The sequence below is a fragment of the Chlorocebus sabaeus genome, chromosome 22 (assembly GCF_047675955.1).
Source record: "Chlorocebus sabaeus isolate Y175 chromosome 22, mChlSab1.0.hap1, whole genome shotgun sequence".
Lineage (NCBI taxonomy): Eukaryota > Metazoa > Chordata > Mammalia > Primates > Cercopithecidae > Chlorocebus > Chlorocebus sabaeus.
In genome coordinates, this window is record NC_132925.1 from 49,962,422 (window position 1) to 49,985,966 (window position 23,545).

Below are 23,545 nucleotides of genomic sequence, written 5' to 3' on the forward strand. Positions count from 1 at the left end.
CCCCCGCATCCTCCTCCTCACCCTCCCCAATCTGTGCTGAGCCTCTTCCCTGAATAACTGTGGCTGAACTGGTATTTAGAGAATAGTAATTTCCATCCGACTCAAAAGCTGGGCTGCGTGGGGCTCCTCCTGAGCCCTTGTTCTGGCCCAGACGCTAGAGGCTGCTGTTTCCAAAAGGGAGTCAGGCTATGCTTTCCCCATGATTGCCTGGTAGTGATGTGAGAGGAGAAGAGGCAGCTTCCAGCTTCAGGAGCTGGAGGGGAGGTGAAGGGCAGTCTCTATTTCCTTTCATTTCTCAGCCCTGACCGGACCACACAGAGAGCATCAGACTCGAGGGAAGCAGGACAGGAGGGGGCACCTGGGTCTCCTTTCTTGCTCTACCCCACCTCACTGAGCGGCCTTGGACGAACCATGTTGTAGCCCCTGTCTCATCTGCATTTGGCAACAGCTGCAGAATAATCTTCCAGGTTCCTTCCAGCTCTAGGTGCCTGGGATGCCTTTCATTGAATGTCCCAGACCCCTTACCTTCTTGTATCTTAGCCACACTGCAAGATTGGGGGTTACAAGCTCCACTTTAAAGATGGATAAACTGAGGCTTGGAGAGGTGCAATGACTTGCCTGAGGTCATATAGCAAATAAACTGTTCCCTTAGGATGTGAGCTCTGTGACAGCAAGGATTTTCATCCAAATCAATGATGTACTCAACACAAAGTACAGTGCCTCCCATGTAGCAGATGTTCAACAAATATCCAGCGAGTGAATGAATGGAACAGTGGAGCTGGGAGCTGGGATTTGGATCCACGACTGGGTGACTCTGAAGCTTTTGCTCTTTCTAATGCTCAGCATGGTCTCCAGGTAGACCAGCTGAAAATATGTGGCTTATCTTTTTTGGAAGAGGAAGGACATATAATAATATAGAGTATGGGTTGCCTGATAGCAATCATCAGGGAAGGAGCAAAGTGAAAGCTCAGGGTAATGGGGAAGCCAGTCCTGGACTTACAGCTTGAATAGAGAAGCGAGGTGTGAGGCCTTGTACAGGAGCTTAAACCAGAACATGAAGGCTTTTCTGGAGCTTTGCTGGGTCCTGCAGTAATTGCAGAGTGATTGTCAGTGCATAATTGCATGCAAATATCCCCTGGAGAGCCCACTGGCACCGGGGCAATTACCCTTGCACAGCGACCTCAGAACTTTTGTGATCTCTCACTCCTATTGATAAAATTATTTGGGAACATATGCCCCAGAAATGTGTATGTACTTGTAAACTGAACATATGTACCATTGTCAATCCATATATTAAATACCAGTAAAGCTTCCTTTCTTTATAATTGTAGATAATAAAAAGAAAGATAACTAGTAATAGTTCCTTCCTGCACCCCAGTGGTTTGGCTCAGCATTTCCCCCCTCACCAGACCAAGTTGTGCCCGGCCCCCTCCAAAGGCTGGCAAGTTCCTGGGGAGTGCACCAGCCCTGTCCCTCCACTCCCCAGGGAGCCCTGGCTGGGGGCCTGGAGGCCAAGCTGGGGCTGAGCTCCTGCCACCTCTTGGTGAATAACCTTGGATGAGCTTGGTTCCTGCCTGTGACAGGTCTTACAGTCCTCACCCAGCCTCCTGCACAAGGTCATGCTGAGACTCACTCAGAGGCTGTGGGGTGCAGTGGGGAACATGCCCTGGGCACCACCAAGACAACAGCAGCCAAGGAGGCCTTCGGATCAGCCAGCACTGCTTCCCCTGCAGCTGTGGTTCCTCAGGTGTCTCTCCCATTTCCACAATATTAATACAGCTAATAATAGTGGCAAACACTTACATAGCACTTCCTGTGAGTCAGGCACCAAAAGCTTTACATGTATTGCTCATTTAATCTGCACAACAACCTTATCAGGGAGGTATTTTTAGTATCACCATCCCTATTTCACAGATAAGAAAACTGAGGAATAGTTCAGGAACTCACCAGAGGCCACACAGTTTGGAGGGGATTTGAGACCAGATAGCCAGTTTCCCGTGATTTCTCCTCCTATTTATTTATTTATTTATTTATTTATTTATTTATTAAGTTCCAGGGTACATGTGCAGGATGTGCAGGTTTGTTACATAGGTACATGTGTGCTATGGTGGTTTGCTGCACCTATTAACCCATCACCTAGGTGTTAAACCCAGCTTGGATTAGCTCTTTTTCCTGATGCTCTCCCTCCAGCTTCTCCCCTATTTCTATTCTTCTGATTACATCTTCCTGTTATGGCTCCATCACCCCTACCTTTTCCCTTTGTCCCCTGCTCTTGCTGCCATTCTAGTTACTATTCTTATTATATAATTCCCTCAAACACTGGGCTTCTGTTTGCACCTTCTCCCTTTACTCTCCCTAACTGATGGCTTCGTCTCCTCCTTTATTCCTCCCCTTCCTACTGCACGTCTTCCTATTCATGTCACCATTCTTTTTCTTATCACTATTCTGAACAGTGCCTTTCCTAGTATCGCTCCTCTTCCTACTACTACTTCTTCTATCCCTCCTCCTGGTAACTAATTTCCTCTCTGACTCCTCTTCAGCCCTGTTGCATTTTCTGTTACTACTTCCTCTATTCATAGGACATCCTCTGTTACTCTTCCTCCTCTTCCTTCCTCTAATGCTCTCTTTCCTTTCATGGGTTTCTAGAATAGCTGCACATTCTTTGTCACTCCTCTCATGGGAGGTGGAGTCTGCACCCCCTCCCCTGGAATCTAGGTGGCTTATGACTGCTTTGATGGATACAGGATGGCGGGAAGCGCTGGGACACGATTTCTGAGGCTAGGTCATCCAAGGGGAGGCAGCTTTCACCTTGTAGAGCTGGAACACTCGCCCTTAGAGCTCAACCCCATGTAAGAAGTTTAACTGCCCCGAGGCCACCATGCTATGAGAAAGCCCAGGCCACATGGAGACACTGTGGTAGGCACTGGGGCAACTGTTCCAGCTGAGTCCAGTCTTTGAGTCATTCCAGCTCAGATGCCAGGCACCAGTGAGTGAAGACCCTCCAGATGATTGCAGCCCCCAGCTATTGGGTCAGCCCCAACTCTACCCTACTCTACCCTTTGAGTCTTCCTAGCTGAGGCCCTAGACCATGTGGAGCTGAGACATATTCTTTCTGCCTTCTGTGCCCAAATTCTTACCCCTAGAACTCACGACCGTAATAAAGTGATTGTTCTATGGCACTTATGTTTAGAGGGGCCTGTTATATAGCGTTAACAGGACCCCCTGCCTCTTCTCACGGGGAGTTCCTGGGCCACCACCCTGCCCTCCTAACTGGTCTACTTTGCTGGGGCCTCCTTTCCTGGCACTGGCATTTTCGCTTCTCCCATTAGCAGTTCCAACTCCGTCGTCATCAGAGCAGCGGGCATCCTCGCTGTGGAGGCCATCAATCTAAGTGCAGACAGGAGTGATTCACAATGCTGCTGCCTAGGGAGGCTCACTTCCTTGTCAGAGAGAGCTCACAGCCATTAAGACAAGCTCTGGAGTCAGCACTCCTCAGACTCAGGCCTGCCTGCTGATCTGCCCCTCCCTTACCCAACCTCCTGGCCTTGCACCCTACTTACTAAAGTGGTTAATAATTCAGGATGAATACAGGGCTGCAATGTGACCCATCGAGGGTCTTAGGAACATAAGTAAGAGACAAGCATATCGATGGACTTTGTGAGTAGCGCTGTCTGGGGATGCTGTGGAGCTAGGCAGATCTGGGTTCAAATGCCCATTCTGCTACTCCTGGTGGTGTGACCTTGGGCAAGACATTTAAACTGTCTGAGGCCAAGTGTCTTCATTTGTGAAATGGGGATAATTATATTAACCTTGCAGAATTATTGGGGACCTAAGATCATTCCCTTCCTCACAAAAGTGGAACTTCTGCTACCCAAAGTTCGGATGGCTTCACTGATAGTATGAAGATGCCTGGGATTCCACCACTGAACTCTCTTTTGGAACAGAAGCAGCTGGGCCAGCTCTGCTCGGCCCTGTTAGAGCATTATGATGATCCCTAGTTTGCAGGTGGGGGTCTGAGGTTCAAAGAGACAAGGTGATTTGCCCAGAGACAGATAATTTAAACCTGGCAAACCCAGGGTTCAAGCAGAGGCTGCTTGCTTTCCTCCCACCTCTCACAGGGGTTACCATGGGCTCTGCACTGACCACCGGGGTCATATTTCACTGTGCTGTTGACCAGCAAGACCCTCTTCCTCTCTGAGCCAGAGCAGGGAGAGAGAGCATCCTAGCATATAGGCTGATTTGACTGGGTGGGAGGAGGCAGCCTTTACTAAGGTATAAACACTTTAAATACTGTAAGAATTTGTCTATTTTAAAATTTCAACTTTTTTTGTGTGTAGATGATACATTTCTAGGGTTCAAAATTTCAAGAGGCACAAAGGGGGATTCAATGAAAAGTGGGCCTCTCTTACCTGCCCCTGGCCTCGTGAGTCCTCTTTTAGAGGGGGCCAATGTTTCCATTAGAGATAGTTCCCCACAGACCTAAGCAAATATGAATGAAGCTTTCCCTCCTTTCTGCACCTTACAAATACTGTCCTTCACTTTGCCTTTCTCACTGAACAATGCACCTCAGAAATGGCTCCCCAAAGGGACACAAAGAAGGCCCTCCTCCTTTTCAGGGCTGTGTAGTACTCCATTGACTGGATTTGTGTGTGTGTGTGAGTGTGTGCGCACCTGCGTCTTTTCTCTATCCATTCCCTTGGAGAAAGCAAAGCTGACTTCTGAAGACAGGTGTTTCTGCTCCATCCCTAGGTGGTTCATCCCCAGATGCCCCTGAGATCAGATGAGCTCAGTTGCCTCAGCCTGGTGGAGGGAACCATTATTATCTCCACCACTTCAGCCTTTGCTGTGTGTCCAAACACAAGACCTGTCCTCTCTGGGCCTCTTAGGCCTCATCAACAAGATGCAACCCTGAAGCCTCCTTTCCAGGACAGAGCTGAGAGCTCCTCTGGAGGTCTTAGACCACTTTTGCCTTTTACAAGCCCGAGACCGAGGGGCACTTACTCAATTCATTGATTTTTTTTGGTAACTTATTTACATTTTCCTTCACCCATTTACTCACTTATTAGTTTGCTCATTGATAAAGTCACTGACTCATTCATTCATTCACTCACCCATTCACTTATTGACACATTTATTCAGGCCTTGATGCACTCACTCGTACATTCCTTCCTTCATTCAATCGCTCATTCACTAACTTATGCACTCATCCATACACCTGTGTATTCACTCATGCACTGATTCATTCATTCACTCACTTATTCACACATTCATTCATTCACTAATTAGTGGTGATTAGAGTCATTTGGGTGTGAGTTGGAGAGCCCTGGGGTGGGGGAGACTGAGGACGGTGTGTGAGGCGGCCCGCTGGATGTCAGCGAGGGTGCGAGACGGCTGGGGTGCCTTCGGGCTCCCCTCCAGCCATCCTCGCCGCGCCCGCCCCCGCCGCCACCCCGCCCCCAGCGCCCGTGAAAGCGCGCGCTCGAAGAGCGTCGCTGCTCAGCCGCGGGCTCGGGAGCCGGAGCGGAGCGCCTGGCGGCCGCCCTGGCACCCCCACCCTCGGCGGCCGCCCATGCCCGCGGCGCCCTGGGCCCGCGGCCCTCCCCAGCGCTGCGCTGCGCCGCCCTGCCCGGCGGGGGCGGGGCCGGGGCCGGGCTGGCGAGGCCGGGCCGGGCCGCAGGGCGGCCGCGGGGATGCGGGGCTGGCGGAGGAACCTCGCGCTCTGCCTGCAGCGGCTGCCGGACGAAGGTAGGACGCGGCCACTGCCCGGCTGGTGAGAGCGGGCGCGGCGCGGGGTGCAGAGGGCGGACCCAGAGCTGAGCTGGCCCGGGGCGTACACGCGGAGGGCGCCAGGGAGGGTCCCCGCGGTAGGGGAAGACGGGCGCCGGCACCCGAGGAGCGGGATGGGGGCGCCCCAAAGCGGGGAGCCTGGAGGATCACCGCAGGACGTGCGCTGCGGAGCGGAGCTTGGTCCGGGAAAGCCAGCAGTGGGGCCCACGGGGCGCGCGAGTGTGGGACGCGGGGCAGGACGCCCACCGGGGGCTGGAGCGAAGGGTCTGAGCCCTCGAGGGGGCACCCACCGGCCCGGCCGGCGGGTCGGGTTCCTGGAGCGAGCCCTGGCTGGGCGAGGCAGCCACGTGCCTCACCTGCTCCCTTCAGCCAGCCCGCCGGGTGTCGGGATGTGCCCGCGCTCACGGTGGGGGTCCTTTGGCCCCTGAGGCTGAGGTCCCTCGCGCCCAACTTTCCTTCACACGCCCGGGGCCACCCCCAAGCCGACCCCGGAGTCCACAGTTACTCAAAGTTGCGAGGAGGCAGGGGAGGGGGCTGACTCGCCGCACTGTCCCCCTGCCCGGGCCTGCCCCTGCCGCAGCGCTGCGGCTCAACTGCTGCGCGGGGCCGCCCGGGCTGCTCCCCGCGTACCTGTTGTCTGACCGCGAGGGGCCGGGAGGAGGAAGGAGGACCCGCGCCCGGGTCCTGCCACTGCTGAGGAAAAGTTTGGATTTGGTGCTAATGAAGAATTCCCAGAACTGGGAGTCGGGGGCAGGGTGAGGTCACAGTGGTGGCTGCCCACTCCCTGCTCGCTTTGAGGGGCATCATGGCTGACTTAGAGGCCCCTCAGACTGTACCCATCGCCCTACCTTTGACCTTCACAGTCACCCCCTTAGGAGGGCGCTATTTTTCTTTGACTTTACAGGTAAGGTCACTGAGCCTCAAAGAGGTAAAGCCCCTTGCCCAAGGTCACACAGCCAGCAGGTGGTAGAGCTGCCCGGGAACCCAAATCTATGTGACCCGCAAGCTTTTGGCAGTTTCCAGCGCCCCCCTTCTTCCAGTCTGCCCCCCAGGTTGGGCCTCTCTCAGTCTAGTGGGAAAGTTCCCATTTCCAGCCCGGGCCTAGAGCTCCTGTGTGGGACTTGGGGGAGGGTGGAGGAAGACGGAGAGAGCTGGTGCCTGCCCCTCCTGTCCTGTCCCAGGGCCAAGTAGGATCTGTCATCTCGGTCCCACTGAGGTCCTGGGTTGTGAGGGGCTGCAGGCAGAGCCTGTGGAGGGTCTTGCTTAGACAGCCATTAAGCCTAAGCCAGTGCCTCAGGCCCTGGTGGGCCTATAGGTGTGCCCAGCGAGGGAACAGACCCTCCACTCCTCATCTGACCTGAGTTGGTGCGGATGGAGCAGCAACTCAGGGTAGAGAGGGTGCCTAGGTTTCCTTCCCTGAGATTGAAGGAGGAGGCAGGGGAGAAGGGCTGCCAATAAGGAGGGGGGCGGTGTCTTGGAGGGGGGTGGTGTCTTGGGGGGTGCCCCTACTCAATGGAACCGCCCCCAAGGAGCAGAGCTAATTAAGAAAGAAATCTGGCAAAGCCAGGTGCCCACCACCAACTTCTGTCTGAGCATGCCCTGTGATCTTGGACAAGCCTCTCTCAGGCTCACTTTCTGCCTCTTTAAAGGGGTGAGGGGCAACCTGTCCTGTTGGGGACCTAGGAAGGATGAAATGAGGCGCCCTGGCAAAGCACGCAGTCCAGAACAGGTTTGGAAGTGGGGGCTGTAATGTCCTAAGAGGGAGGATGTAGCTCTCTTGCTCCTGACTCCCCTCACCTCGTGTGTGTGTGCATGTGTGTGTGTGTGTGTGAGAGAGAGAGAGATAGGTGAGGCAGGTGGATGGTGTGTGCAGAGTGCATGGAGACATGTGGGTGGCGTGTTTGAGATGCATGTGGGTGTGTACAGGGCACGTGTGTGACATGTATGAGGCATGAGAGTCTTGTGACACCAACAATGGCTTTGCCCAGCACTGAACACATCTCTTGAGAGAAGGCCAATGCCTTCCTCAATGCCAGGAGGTACCCCACATTTGAGTTTTCCTTGGAAAATCTGAGTTGGGATTGATCTTTGAGCTTCGCACTAAATCAGAGGGTGGCTGGTGTATCCTCCCGTGCCCACAGGAAATTACTATTTTAAAAAAGGCAAAGTCTCTGGCTTTCCCTGGGTCACAAGAAAATTAGTCCCCGTGGGCTGGGTCTTAAATGAGAGGTTTGGAGATGTGAGTTCTGCTTGACAAGAGGTTGTGGGGAGAGGTCAGCCAGGCCCAGGAGTGACAGGGATAGATGCAGGGACAGGGCCACCCCCCTGGCATCTCTCAGAGAGGAGCCCCAGCCAGCGGGAGGGATCTTTTGAACAAGACCAGCTCATCTGCCTACCAGGTTGTATAATTTAAGGCCTCAACAAAGAGGAATGGACTTGAAAACCAGACTCGTGTCCTTCTTAAGTCCCTCTGATTACTATGTGACCTTGGGGAAACTACTTTATTTTTCTGAGCTTCAGTTATTTCATCTGTGAAGTTGGAGGGGCAGCCTTGCGGGGTGGTCAGAAGGAGTTAATGCTCATATATCCTAGCACAGGACCCAACACAAAATAGGTGCTTAAGAAATGCCAATTCTCTTCTCCCTTTCTTGATTATTATATCTGATTTAACTTCAGATTTGGAGAAATGATCCGATGTATTGTTGGGCACGTTAGTCAGAGGAGAACTCAGGGCTCAGGGTGGATTTCTGGGTCACGAGTGGCCAGCTTGAGATGTTCCAGTGCTAGGGTTTGGGGGCATCCAGTAGGTTTGTGTCTACCACGTGGCTACTTGAATTCATGGCCTACTCTTGCCCAGTGAGATTGGACAAGAGTGTGGTTACGCACACCACAGACTTACATAGCACACGAGTCAGAATCACTCACACAGGGTTTAGAATCTTAAACAGCAGTCATCTTCCTCGAAGAGAGACATACGTAGCTGCTGGGATTGGGATACTTTGTGATTCTTGCTTTACGACGTTTTTGAGTTGTGTGTGTATGTGTGTCTGTGTGTGTGTGACTGAGTGTGTGAGACTCCATACTTCCCAAGCACTGGGCACCTTGAACTTTTGTTATTTGAGGGATTGGGGGTAACTTGAGGCTAAGGACTGGCTTTTATTTTTCTGATTGTGCAGAGACCAGCTGGAGCTGACAGACACACACGCGTGCACACACACACACACACACACACGAGAGACAGAGAGAGACTTGTGCTTCAATGAACCTCCCCCTTGACATTTTCTTTCTTTTATTGCAGCAAATGCTTCCAGAGGACCCCTTTCCAACTTCCCCTCCCCAGGCTCTGGCTGGTCTCTGCACACAATCAGAAAAATAAAAGCCAGTCCTTAGCTTCAAGTTGCCCCCAATCCCTCAGATAACAAAAGTTCAAGGTGCTCAGTGCTTGGGGAGTGTGGAGTTGAGGGCAGCAGCAAATTCCTATGGGGGAGACTGCTCAGAGGAGGAAGGCACTGCGACCCAGTTGAGAAGGTCAGATTTCCACCAGCAGATTCTTCCTGTGGTGTGGCCTGATTAATTTCCCTCCTTATGCTGGTCCTTTCTGTCTCTAATAGACCCTTGGAATGTTAGCCAGAAGTGTTATAGAAGTCATCAGATCCAACTCTCTTATTAGAGAGATGGGGGAAACATAGATGCAGCAAGAAGGAAACAACTTCTTATTCATGCAACAAATATTTACTGGGCCTTGTTCTGGGTATTGGGGGATAAAGCTGTGAACAAGACAAAGACCCTGTGGAACAGAGTTTACATTCTAGAGGGGGAGACAAAGAAAAAGTGAGCAAATAAATGTGAGTGGGAGAGTTTCAGAGAGTCATCAATGATATGAAGACAACACAGGAATACAGGGTGATGTAGAAGAGAGTCCTGGGGGAGGGGGCTTCTATAGACAGGATGGTCTAGGATGGTCAGGGAGGCATCCCTGGAAGGTGACTTTGAGCTGGCACTAAAGAGTGAGAAGGCTCAGCCACACAAAGAGCAGAAGGAAAAGCAATGCAGGCGGAGGGAACAGCAAATATAAAGAAAAGCCCTAGTTTTCAGGGGGTTGTGTGGGGAGGACAGTTTGACCTGTTGGAGGAATAGAAAAAAGAATTGAGGAAGGGAGAGAATGATAAGGTTGGAGGAACCACATCATGAACAGTCAGATCAGTGTAGGGCCTTGACTGCCATGTAAAGGAGTGTGGCTTTTATTGTGATGGGAGCCCTTGAAGGAGGGGCTCCAAGGGAGCTCTTGGGAGACCAAGAGCTTGGGCTAGCTCCGAAAACGACCAAGGTTTTGGGTGATAGAGATGGTAGTAGGCAGTGGCATCCCAGGCAGAGAAATGGCATGAGTAAGGAAGCGGGTGGAGGTGAGAAAGCTGTGGGAGATAAGGCTGTCAACGTTAACCAAAGGGTTTGAAGTCTTGAGGCGGGGTGGAGGGGGTGGGGGGGATCTGTCCAGGGTGCTGATAGTCACATCCAGCGTTTCTGCAGTTATGGACTGCTAAGGGAGAATGGCTGTGTGTGTGTGTGTGTGTGTGTCCCTGTGGTACCCAGCTAGCTGATGTGTCCCTATGCTGGTTACCTAGGAGACAACAGGAAGACGATAGGGTGGCTTTTGATTGGCTCCTCACTCCTGCTGCTCATTTCCCTGTCATAACCGCAGGCAGAGGTTACAAATGGTCCATGCAGTCATGCCAAATGCTGGAAGAGGGGCCATGAATGTTCATTGCCCCAGGTCCTGTGTGTGTTTGTGTGTGCGTGTTTGTGTTTGTGTGTGGTTGCCAGTGCGTGGGTGCATGCACACTTCCTGAACAAAGCGGCATCTGGAGCTAATGAACTTCCTGCTGTGAAACATCTGCTCATTGCCTTAAATCAGGTAGTGGGGGCCCAGATAAATTTACAAAGAACTAGTTAGACTTTGGAAGGAATCTTTTGTTTGGGTTTAATAACTGCAGTGTCAACACCGGAGCTGATTTTAAATGTCTCCTTGTACCTCCAAAAAACGCAAATAAAGCTTTGAATGGCGGAAGTCATTTCCCATGCCATGGACCACGATGTCAGCATGCAGAATTCCCCCCCCAACCCCCACCCCAGCCGAGAACTGTGATATAGATTATAGATTTGTTTTCCTTACCTTCTCCTTTAAAATCATCTGTTTGTTTTGCTTTGTGGGTAAAAGGACAAGGAATCTACACTGTAATTTGGCTTAGAAAGGTGGTGGGGAAACACAAAACCCATCAAAGTGATTTCTTTGCAGTTGGCTTTTGAAGGCAGCAGCCTGGGTAGACTTGGAAAATAATTAAAAAAAAAAAAAAAACCGAACACAAAAAACAGCCTCAGGGCTGCAGAAGATTTAGCATTCTCGGTCTCTCTTCCCCCTGCCCTGCCTCCACTTTTCAGGAGTTGGCAGATGACACAATTGGTGAGGAAGGAAACGAGGATTCCCCCTTGCATTCTTGGCTTCTCTGTCCTTGGCTCAGGTTTTAGCATGCCACGCATGAGCCTTCTCTGCCTCTCCCCTGCCATCCTAATGGGGATTTTTTTCCCCATTGGAAAAAATTATTGTATGTCTTCCACCCAGCTCCCTGTTTCTCATGTCTCTTCTACCACTTATCAGAGATGTTCTATCTGAAACACATACTGGAAGGTGGTTTTCACCTGCCTACACATTGCTTATTATGCTCCATTACTTACAGTAAGGTCTCACACTTAAATGCCTTCACCCAAAAGGTGAGTGAAGGGGACCCCAGTGCTTTTGCACTTGCTGTTCCTTTTGCTGGATTGATCTTCCACTGGTTCACTAACTCACTTCATTTAGATCTATGCAACTGGCTGGGCACAGTGGCTGCTCCTATAATCCTAGCACTTGGGAGGCCAAGGCAGGTAGAATTGCTTGAGCTCAGGAGTTTGAGACCAGCCTGGGGAACATGGCAAGACCTCATTTCTACAAAAAAATTTTAAAAATCAGCTGAGTATGTTGTCGTGTGCCTGTAGTCCCAGCTGCTCAGGAGGCTGAGGTAAGAGGATTACTTGGGCCTGGGAGGTTGAGGCTGCAGTGAGTCATGATTGTGTCACTGCACTCCAGCCTTGGGGACAGAGTGAGATCCTGTCTCAAAAAAAAAAAAAAAAAAAAATCTATACAACTGTGCCCTCCTCAGAGAAGCCTTCCCTAACCATCCCACATAATATAGCAGTCCTTTGGTCCTGTGAGTTTCCTATTCCTGCCAGCCCTTTGCACTGCTAGGTTTTATGTTAAGTGCTCATGTATCACCTTTCTCTCCCTCTAGTAAGTGCTGTGAGGACTGTGCTTGTATCTATTTTGCTCTCCACTGTATTCCCGGTGATTAGTATATTGCATGGTGCACAGTAGCTGCTCAACAGGTCTTTGTGAAGTGAGGGAGTGAGATGGGCCTGGGGACAGTGTTGGACCAGAGAATGTGGACCTTATGGGTTCTTGGTTCAATCACCAGAGTTTCTGATTTTTGTAGAGAAGCTAAAAATCTAGAGTTTAACATACTGTCTCTCCCAATTTTAAAATGTTAACTACCAATCCAAACAAAAAAACCCCAAGGGTCAAACGCACTCCCTTTTGAGCTGGATTTAGCCCAGGAGTCCCTACTTTGATGCCTCTGATACTCAAAGCCCTGTGATTGGCTGCAGTAACCTTTCTTCCCTTCTTACCCTGTCAGATGGCTTGCTTCTTCCTACTCAGAGCCTTTCTCAGGCAGCTGCCCCTGCCTGGAGTGCCTCTCCTATCCTCTTCTTCACCCTATAAGTGGTGGTTTCCTCCAGTTCTGACCCCAAAGCTAGGCCTGTGGGTGTAGCTTCCTGTTGTCCCCACCAACATGGCAGAATTAGCCCCTCTGACTTTGTTGGAACAAAAGCATGTGCTTGTATCTCCCTTACTGGATGTAGAGCCTCATGGGGGCAGGGACTCCGTGCCATTCCTCTGTGAGTCTGAAGTACCCAGCTCAGAAGCCAGCATGCAGTAGGTGCTCACTAGGTGAGTGGTGAATGAAATAAAGAAGAGAAGGGGGAGGAAGCAAACTTTGCGAGCCAGGCCCTGGGCTGCCCCTGTTCACATCTGGCCCTCCCCATGGCCCCATGACAAGGATGCTGAGGCTCAGGGAAAATGGCTTGGCCGGAGCTGCTGGTCTGCAAGGGGCAACCTGCGGAGCCAGGCAGCCCCTCCCTGCTTGTGTGTGTCCCCACCCCACTTGCTCTGTGGCTATAGCACACTTATGGCCACACCATGGCTGGGTGGGTGTCTTAGACAGTGCCTGAGCCGGGGGCAGTCTGTGGTCCTTCCCAACACTGTGAGTGATTCCTGTGGTGACTGCCTGACCTTTCGGGGCCTCGGTAATTTTTTTTTTTTTTTTTTGAGACGGAGTCTTGCTCTGTCACCCAGGCTGGAGTGCAGTGGCGTGATCTGGGCTTACTGCAAGCTCCGCCTCCCAGGTTCACGCCATTCTCCTGCCTCAGTCTCACGAGTAGCTGGGACTACAGGCACCCGCCACCACGCCTAGCTAATTGTTTGTATTTTTAGTAGAGATGGGGTTTTACTGTGTTAGCCAGGATGGTCTCGATCTCCTGACCTCGTGATCTGCCCGCCTCGGCCTCCCAAAGTGCTGGGATTACAGGTGTGAGCCACTGCGCCTGGCCGCATCTAATTTTTAAAAGAGGAAGAGAAAGTGGTTTGAAAGTGCAGATGGCTCGTACCTGTGGAAGTCCCTGAAATGCGTGTCGGGGAGAGGCTGAAGAGTGTACTGGAGCAGCGGCTGCACTGATGAGAGTGCCTGACGTAAAAAATAATGACAATAATAACAGCCAGGCGCTGGGGTGCACACCTGTAATCCCAGCGCTTTGGGAGGCTGAGGCAGGAGGACCACCTGAGGACAGGAGTTCTAGACCAGCCTGGGCAACATAAACATCATCTCTACAAAAAACACAAAAATTAGCTGGGTGTAGTGGCGTACACCTGTAGTCCCAGCTACTCAGGAGGCTGAGGTGGGAGGATCACTTGAGTCCAGGAGTTCTAGACCAGCCTGGGCAACATAGTGAGACACCATCTCTACAAAAAAATACAAAAATTAGTCGGGTGCAGTGGCGTACACCTGTAGTCCCAGCTATTGGGGAGGCTGAGGTGGGAACATTGCTTGAGCCCAGGAGTTCCAGGCTGCAGTGAACCATGATTCTGCCACTGTGCTTTGGCCTGGGTGACAGAGTGAGACTCTGTTTAATAATAATAATAGTAACAGCTAACCATTATTAATCGTTTACTCCATGCAGGCTAAGCGCTTTATATATTAACTATTTTAATTTTCACAACAACCCTATGAGGTAGGTACTATACTTAATCTCACTTTTCAGATGGGGAAAATGAGGCAGAAAGGTTGAGTGACTTGCCTGAAGGCACACAGCAGCTAAGGGGCAGAGCTGGGATTTGAACCCAGGCTAGAGGCTGTGCTTTTAACCACTGGGAAGTGAATGAGGGCTAAGGTTTCCATGTGGCTCCTGCAGGGTCCTTTGGATGTGCTGGTCCTGGTCCTAGAGTGGCCCTGCCCTGGCCCAAAGTGGAACTCCTCTCCCTCCCCAGGATTCACCCACGTGTCGAGTGTTGATCCCAGGAGACTGAGTCTCAGTCTGGGACTCTCCAGACAAGCCTGCTCCCAGCCTTTGCCCTGGGTGTGGCAGCAGGTCACTGCTTCCCTACACACCTGATCCGAGTCTACTCTTCCCCCTGGGGCATCTGATCCACATCCCCAGAGCCCAGGGCAGGGCTGAAGGAGGGCCAGGGCTCCTTAACTCCCAGCACAGACTGGGTCAATGTTTAGCAAGACTGAAAGAGACACTTGTTTGCTGTACCTGCTACCCTGAGAGAGGGGTAGGGACATACCAGAGTCAGAGGCAGAGAGACAGAGCACCTGTTCTGGGAGGGCTCAGAGCAGTACTTGAGGGCTGGGGAGACCAGGTCTCTTCAGGGCCATTCCAGGCACAGAGATAGGCAGGTCTAGGCCCCCAAAAGGCAGGGCTGCGTCTCGCCAGCAGAGGAGTCACAGGGAGGCAGCAACTGCAGCAAAAGGCTTTCTGCTGGTCACAGGTGGCTATGGATGGGCTGGGGTCTTTGAGAGGGGTGAGCCCCCCACCATCAGGGTCATGCAAATAGAGCCTGGATGAGCTTTCATTGGGGATGTGGTTTGAAAGGTTGGGCTAGCTCGTAGCTCTCAACTATGTGGGCCTGGGTGGGGGTGTCTTTGTGTTGTCACAATCACAGCAGGGCTGCTGGCCTTTAGTAGGAGGGTACCAGAGATGTTACGTCTCTGGCATATTCAGGACAGTCCTGCCCAAAGAATTCTCCACCCCAAATGCCGGCAGCATCCCTCTTGAGGAACCTCAATGCCTTTAGCCTCCAGAGCATGGGGGATATTGCCAACCTGCAGCGCACCCGAGCTGTGAGAAGGGAGGCTGGCCTGCGCCTTGTGAACCATGGGGTGGCATCATTGCTGGTTTCTCACACAAAACCCATGTTCAGGGTCATCTTGGGAGAACTGCAGGAGCCCTGGACCCACATGGTGACTGTGTCATTGGTTTGTGTGATGCCTCCTGTCCACTGGCCAGGACTGAACAAGGCTTGGTGATGCACACAGCAAATGGTGGTAAGTTGTTCTCGTCTGATTCTTGAGTTGCCAGAAGTGGGAGCCATGAGGATCAGTCATGTTTGTGGCCCAGTGGGGAGGCCCCTAGGCCTATGTCTGAGAAACCAGACAAGACACTGAGTCAGAGGAAAGTCGGAGTGGCTTTTGGAGCAAGTATTTATCTCAGGAATTTTTTTTCTCCATAATATAAATAATATTCTCTCAAGATGTAAGCCAAAAGCAGAGACAAATACTGTGCTCCCCAGGTTGGATTGAGGGGCAGACGGGTGTCAGGAGCTTGGCACCCGAGCTGTGCTGGGCTGAGACCCCAGCAGCTGGGGAAATCCAGGCCAGGCTGGGCTGGTTTGGGGATGACATTAGTCCCCAGCAGTGTCCACATGTATGTGGTGACACCAGGCTGGTCCTGGACTATGGGTGTACCAGGCAGGGGTGCGACCAGTGGAGCAGGTAATACTCAAGTTAGATGGCGGCAGCATTGTGGCTCCATGTCCTTGTTCTGGGAGAAGGGCACGAGTCAGATGGTGGTAGCGTTGTGGCTCCAAGTCCTCAGTCTGGGAAGAGGATGCTAGTCAGACAGCAGCAGCATTGTGGCTCCATGCTTTTGCTCTGGGAGGAGGATCCTGGCCAAGAACCAGGATCATGGGGTTTTGGGGCCAGAATTCCAAAGAACAGGGTCAAGCAAGACACTAGATGGCAGATGGGGAAATGGAGGCAGCAGCCTATTCTTGTGCTAGGCCACCACGAGGAGTCAGGGGAAGAGTGGCTTGTTGGGTGCCTGGAAACCCAGAGCTTCACGTCTGACGTCGAACACCCCCGCTGGTGCTGGGAATTGGGGCTCCGAATATCTGGCCAGCTGGATTTAGTGAAAAGAGCCCAAACCATGAGGAGAGCTAAACATGGGTTCACATCCTGGTGGGAGACCTTGGGCAAGTTCTCGCCTTTCTGAGCCCAGTTTCTTCAGTGGAGTGTGTGGTGTCGATTGTTTGAAGGGCTTCCCAGGGCCTGATGGCCTCCCACCCTCTCTCCTTCCCCCTCTCCTTTACCAGCTGGAGACCCAGAGCCTGTCCATGCAGGTCTGCTGGCAGGAGACTCAGCCTTGGGGCTCTTTAAACTTGGATGGCACCTTGCGGGGTGGGAGCTGTGGAGCCTGTGAGCCCTGGAAGGCCCCATGGATCATCAGCCTCTCAGGCACCTACTTCTGCATGGTCCTACCTGTCATCCTTTCTCTGAACCCTACCCCAACTCTGAGCTAAGCTCAGGGACCCAGCGTGGGAGCAGCTAGGACAGGCCTGAGTGTGGAGATGGCAGAGATGCCCCTCTCTGTGGAACTGCTGGATGCATTCGCACGGCCATTTACATTTTACTGAGCAGCCTTATTCACATTATTTAAAGTCATCCATTCAATCAGCAGACTTCTTTTGGTATCTACTATGTGCCAGACATGAGAATACAGAGCTGAAGTAGATAGACAAAGTCCCAGATCTCACAGAGCAGACAGATGTGGATACAGAGGCCCGAGGGGCTGCTGCTTCTTCCCTTCCTCTTGATGTGCCTCCTGGGCACCAGGTGCTCACATCTCCTCTCTCCTTTTCTTGACATCTGGTCTGCCTCAGTTTACCTACTGGGACTCACTCCTGTGTAGTCCTTGCCCTTGAATGGCTGTACCCCCAGAGGGTCCTCAGGGTGCATGGCACTGGGAGATAGAGGGCCCACAGCTTTCTCTGAAATCAGGAGTTTGGAAAAGAAGGCAAGAGGCATGGTTTGGCTAATACCCCAGACTCCCTTCCAGAAAGTTAGCTAACTTTTCCATGTGCTGAGTTTATAGAACTCTGAGGAAATATTCATTCTTTATTCCATTTGTTCTTTCATTGCATAAACCATTATTAAGCCCCTATTGCATTCTAGATACTTCTATTACATAATTTCATTTATCTTCCCAGAAACCTGACTTAGCATAGGTCTGATTATTTCCATCTCATAATTGAGAACCTGAAGCACAGAGAGGTTAAGTCACTTGCCCAGAGATGCGCTGCTGGGAAGTGGCAGAGCAGGAATTTCAGCCCAGGAATGTCTTTCTGCCAAGCCAAGGCTCTTTCTGTGTCCCCAGGCAGCTTCCTCCTGGAAGTATGATGCTCAAGATCATACAGGGAGTATTAATACCACGGGAGTGATGGGGGCACTCAGGGAAGGAGCGTGGAATTCTGTCTGGGGCTGGGGAATTGGAGTTGATATTTGACCTGGGTTTTCAAGAGCAAGTGAGAGCTGGCCAGAAGGAAAGAGCAGGGAAAGGCATTTAAGGCAGAGAGGTCAGCATGTGCAAAAGCACAGAGTGGAGAGAAGTGTGCTGTGCCCACATCTGAGTGGTGTGACTGGCCTGTCAGCTGTGTGAGGTGCACATGTGGAGGGACAACTCTGCAGAGGTAGGTTGGAGCCAGATTGTTGAGGGCAGAAATAGCCACATCTGGCTCACAGGTGGGTCTTGTTTGACTCTAACAGTGGCTTAAAAAATAATCAGTTGCCAGTAAGTTTTCAATGGGGGAGGACGTTCGCATGCAAAAATATAGATTTAGTGCTTTCTTTGGAAGATCAGGCAACCCTGGGTTTGCATTTTTGCTTTCCTCCCAGGGGCACATTGTCATACTCTCCACCCAGCCCCTTTATACACTTAATCACCTGCTCAGCTGGTAGAGGCCTTTGTGTTTGACACTTTGAACTCACTCGCTAGATGAATTTGAGCTTCATCCTCATTAGGGAGTTGAAAGGTTTTCAAGCAAGAGTGACATCTTCAGAAAGCTCCTGCTGGCTATTCGAGGGAGAGAAGCAAGTGGAGGCCGGGTGACCCCTGAAATGACCATCCTTGCTATGTTAGGAACATTTGCTCAGCATTTCTGGGAGCCTTATTCATTCTCTCTCTACTCCTTGTAATAACCCCGCAAGGCCGGGCATCAGCCTTATCAGATGAGAGAAAAAGTCCAAATGCAGATGTGATGAAGAAAAGGATTGAAAAATTGGAAAATAGAAAGTAAAATGTTTTGTATAACAAAAGAAATCATTCAGAAGTTTTAAAGACAAGACACAGATGAGGAGGAGTGGTATTTACAACCTACATCCCAGATAAAGAATGATATTCTGAGTACACAAAGATCTGCAAATCAGTAAGAAAAATAAGCATCCAGGAGCCTGGGAACAGGCCTGAGCAGGCAGTGATTAGAAGAGGAAACACAGACGGCCAGAAAGGACTGAAAGAAGACCAGGCTCACCTTCTCGGGGATTATCTTGTTAGCATTAGGAAAACACTCATAAAAGCCACGTGCAATATCAATTTTAATGGGAAATTTAAAAATTCATGGTGTTTAGCTGGGTGTGGTGGCTCACTCCTGTAATCCCACCACTTTGGGAGGTGAGGCAGGAGGATCACATGAACCTAGGAGTTTGAGACCAGCCGGGGTAACACAGTGAGACCTCATCTCTACAAAAAATACAAAAAGTCGCCAGGTGTGGTGGTTCATGCCTGTAGTCCCAGCTACTCGGGAGGCTGAGGCAGGAGAATGGCGGAAACCCGGGAGGCAGAGCTTGCAGTGAGCCGAGATCCGGCCACTGCACTAAGAAAGAGGGACTCCGTCTCAAAAAAACAAAACAAAACAAAACAAAACAAAACAAAAAACAAAGTGTAGTCTGTAGTGTTGGTGGGATTGTGGGGGAAGTAGAGGCTGACATCTACAATAAGTGGGTAGAGCTATCACGGAGGGTAGCTTGACAGTTACCTGTCGCTATGGCAAGTGCCGACACTCTTTGACCCAGCCATTCCTTCTCCTAGTATCTACTTTAGAGAAAAACCTATCACAGACACACTATATGAATAAGGACGTTTGCTGCAGTGTTAATAAAATTTTAAAAAGGAATAAACTGACTGTCTATAGGGGATTGGCCTGAGAACTCAGTCACATTGTGCAGGTAAAAAAACCTCAAAACACATCTGTGAAGAACCTTTCTCCAACCCCTGTCCTCCATCTGCCTAGTCCCCCCATCTCCCATGGTAGACAACCACTATCATCCATTTCTAGACTATCCTTCTAGAAATTTCTTCTATGCCTATAGAAGCAACTCTGAATACATTTCTTCCTTTTTACACAAAGAGTTGTGTACTATCATGCACTTCTACACTTTGCTATTTTTTTTTTTTTTTTTTTTTTTTTTTGAGACAGAGTCTCGCTCTGTCGCCCAGGCTGGAGTGCAGTGGCCGGATCTCTGCTCACTGCAAGCTCCGCCTCCCGGGTTCACGCCATTCTCCTGCCTCAGCCTCCCGAGTAGCTGGGACTACAGGCGCCCGCCACCTCGCCCGGCTAGTTTTTTGTATTTTTTTAGTAGAGACGGGGTTTCACCGGGTTAGCCAGGATGGTCTCGATCTCCTGACCTCGTGATCCGCCCGTCTCGGCCTCCCAAAGTGCTGGGATTACAGGCTTGAGCCACCGCGCCCGGCCTACACTTTGCTATTTTATCACAAGGTATATTGTACACAATGAAGAGTGATGGGTACATTCGTACTTTTTAAAGAGCAACATAAAGACATCCCCAGTGCACCCATCCTCCAGCTAAAGAAATAGGACATGTCCCGCACCCAGTGCTGCATGGCTCCCCAAGAAGGCTGTTCCAGTTTATGCTCCCACTTAGGATTTGTGTGAGTTTGCAAAAGGGATAAAGACTTGAGATGGCTTAGCTTGCTCAAGGAGCGGAGTGAGTAGGCGGCTTCCGTCTAGCCCCAGGCCTCTGCTCAGTGGGGTGGAGACCACAGCCTGGAGGAGACGGATGGAGGCAGGTTTTGGGGGGCTGGGTGTGAGGGGCCCGTCATGAGGCCCCTGTCTTGGAGGTCCCTGGATGGATAGTCCTGGAAGCTGGGAGCCAACTAGAAGCTTGCTGGGGAATCCCCTGTGTGGGAGGTGTGGGGGGACCCTTCAGACAGCCACTTTTCAACCAAGTGAGCAAATGCTTCCCCTCTGTCATCCAGGGACGGTAATTTATTCTAGGGTGAAAAATGAATTCCCCCAGGAAGCTTTCCTGCTGGAGACCCTGGAGCCTTAAATTCACTGCTTGCCTTCTGTACTGACGGAACTGAGCCTCAAGATTTATATCCGGGGGTTTGTGGGCAGCTGGCTCTGGGCCAGTGGGCGTCCCAGAGGGCAGGCGGGTGGGTGCAGCTGTATTTTACAGTGAGGCTGGGCCCCAGGAGGGTGCACATCAGTGGTCTCCAGGGTCCCAGGAGAGGCCACCCAGGCTGAGCCACAGAGCTCACTAAACAAGGCTTGACTGAGTGCCAACAGTTTTTTGGGAACAGAGCAGTGACTAAGACCTCGGTGAACTCTGCCCTCCAGGAACTCACAGACACAGCTAGCGGTCTCCCAAGTGGGGTGCGGGAGCCATGCCCAGGAGAGTCTCCTGAGGAGGAGGTTGGGAACAAATATGGAGAACTTCCATTTACATTTATTTTCTCTCACAGTTTAATTTGTTTCTCTTTTTGCGTATGTTGTATAATGTGCATGATATACAAATATAGTAATACATGGATACTTTATGAGTCATATGGATATGTCACTGCAGAAGAATGCACATTTTTTACAGACGGAGTGCAAGACTGAAAAGGTTTGAGGAGGAGCCCTGCCTACCTGTTGGGAGTATAGTAGTTGGAAGGACCTTGAGCTGGGGTCTTGGAGGGCAAAGAGCACCTGGCATTTACTGAGCACCTACCATGTGTTGGGCACAGGCACAGCCCTTTCTGTAGAGGCCACAATCCTACCAAACAATGGGAGGCAGGGATGGTTAGCCCCATTTTGCCGATGAAAAGATTGAGGCCCAGAAAAAAGAAGGTTTGTTTGTTTTGTTTTGGGTTTTTTTGGAGATGGCATCTCACTCTGTCACCCATGCTGGAATGCAGTGGCACAATCTCGGCTCACTGCAACCTCTGCCTCCCAGGTTCAAGCAATTCTCCTGCCTCAGCCTCCCTAGTAGCTGGGACTATAGGTGTCCGCCGCCATGCCTGGCTAATTTTTGTATTTTTAGTAGAGACGGGGTTTTACTATGCCATTGTGTTTGCTGTCCGCCGCCATGCCTGGCTAATTTTTGTATTTTTAGTAGAGACGGGGTTTTACTATGCCATTGTGTTTGCCAGGCTGGTCTCAAACTCCTGACCTCAGGTGATCCACCCACCTCAGCCTAAAAGAGAAGGGTTTTGCCTAACTTAGTGCCTGAGCTAGGATTGGACTCTCGACCCTCCTGTTGGCCAGTTTCATGGTTCCTCCTTTTTCTACATTTCTAATTTTATAAAACCACATAAGATGTTTGTTGGACATTTAAACTAGTTTTAGTAATTAAGCACAGCAACATCAATAAACAAAGACAATTGCCGTGCAATGGACCCCCTTCTCCATACAGAACTGATATGGACACATTTCTCTGGCTTCTGGCAATCTTTAAGAAAATAAATCCTCTTAAATGAAATGACTTTGTCTCAGATTAAACATGTAATTGTTGTTAAATATAGACTATTTTGAAAATAAAGACCGAGAAGAAAATGAAAATCATCCTCCACCTGCCCCCTCCCCAGGGCCACTCTGGTATATTTCCTTTCAGTCTTTTATCTATCATTTATTTTTTGTTGCTGTCATACCACACACATTATTTTATGTTTTGTTTTTTCTTCACCTGGCTTTACAGGATCAGTATTTCCCTGGATTATGAAAAGCCCTTGTGTTGCAGCATGCGTCATGGAGTGGTCATTCCAGGCATGGTTTATTTACTTGCTCCCCCATGGTTGGACATCAAGGTTGTCTCAGCACTGGGCTTTTTGTTTTTCTTTTTTTTGAGATGGAGTCTCCTCTGTTGCCCAGGCTGGAGTGCCGTGGCACGATCTCGGCTCACTGCAAGCTCCGCCTCCAAGGTTCAGGCCATTCTCCTGCCTCAGCCTCCCAAGTAGCTGGGACTACAGGCGCCTGCCACCACGCCCAGCTAATTTTTTTGTATTTTTTAGTAGAGACGGGGTTTCACCGTGTTAGCCAGGATGGTCTCGATCTCCTGAGCTTGTGATCTGCCCGCCTCGGCCTCCCAGAGTGCTGGGATTACAGGCATGAGCCACCGCGCCCAGCCAGCACTGGGTTTTTTAAATAAGGCTGCAGTAAGACTCACCTTTCCTGGGGCTGCCGTTAGCCTATCATGCAATTCATGTAGGCTTTCCCCCCCAGCAGATGTTATTTCTTACACTTGTCATTTTTAAGGGTCACATAATCTCCTGGAGTATGGCTATTCCTCATGTTCTAGGCCATTTATCCCTCTCCACGTTCCATGAGGCCTCCCGCTTCCTCTGGGAAGTGCCCCTAGCCCCAGCACCTTTGATTCAGGGAACCAGTATTCACGGGGAGGGCAGGGCTGTTGTCACCATCACCTGAATCCAGGCATTTGCTGCCTCTCCTGCCTACCCCCTGGCCCTGGCACCCAGCCCCGCAGATGGAGTCCTTGTTTCTCCTTTCATTCATTCGTTCTACAACTGTTTAACTCACACATGCCAGTCATTGAGTGCTGGGGTACAGTAGTGAATAAGACTGAGTCTTTGTCCTTGTGGAGCAGAGAAGGTGGACCAGAAATGGGACAAATAAGAGTTCACTGGGGGAAGAAGTGCTGTTTGGAGGACAGGGCAAGCGGATGAATGATAGAAGCTGATGGGGTAGTCAGGGAGGGCCTTCTAGAGGAGGTGACATTTGTGTGGGGCCCAGCCAAGGGAAGACCTGGAAGAAGAGTGGTTCAGGTGGAGGGGACCACGGGAGCAAAGGCCCTGGGGCAAGAGTGCGCCTGGTGTGTTTGAAGAACGGAGGCCAGTGTGGTTGCCATACCGTGAGAAAGCAGAAGAGTGAAATGGGTAAGGGCAGAGGGCTCAGCAGGGGTGCCAGGCCGATGGAAGAAATATGGGTTTCTTCTGAGCATCATGGGAAACCTTTGTAGTGCTTTAAGCGGGGGGTGGGGGTGTATGGGGGTGGGGGGGTGGGGGAGGCTTCTGTGGGACCTGATTTCTCATTCCTGAG

At 51.0% G+C, this 23,545-nt stretch overlaps 1 protein-coding gene across 1 annotated transcript in view; it reads left to right on the forward strand.

Moving 5' to 3' along the window:
• The first annotated feature begins 5,648 nt into the window (after positions 1–5,648).
• The window catches only part of GRIP2 (glutamate receptor interacting protein 2), a 114,794-nt gene continuing 96,897 nt past the window's right edge, over positions 5,649–23,545 (forward strand). Inside the window, exon 1 of the mRNA XM_007985320.3 lies at positions 5,649–5,745. Within this exon, the coding sequence (XP_007983511.3) occupies positions 5,691–5,745 (55 nt within the window). The 5' untranslated portion in view covers positions 5,649–5,690. The remainder of the gene's footprint in view (positions 5,746–23,545) is intronic.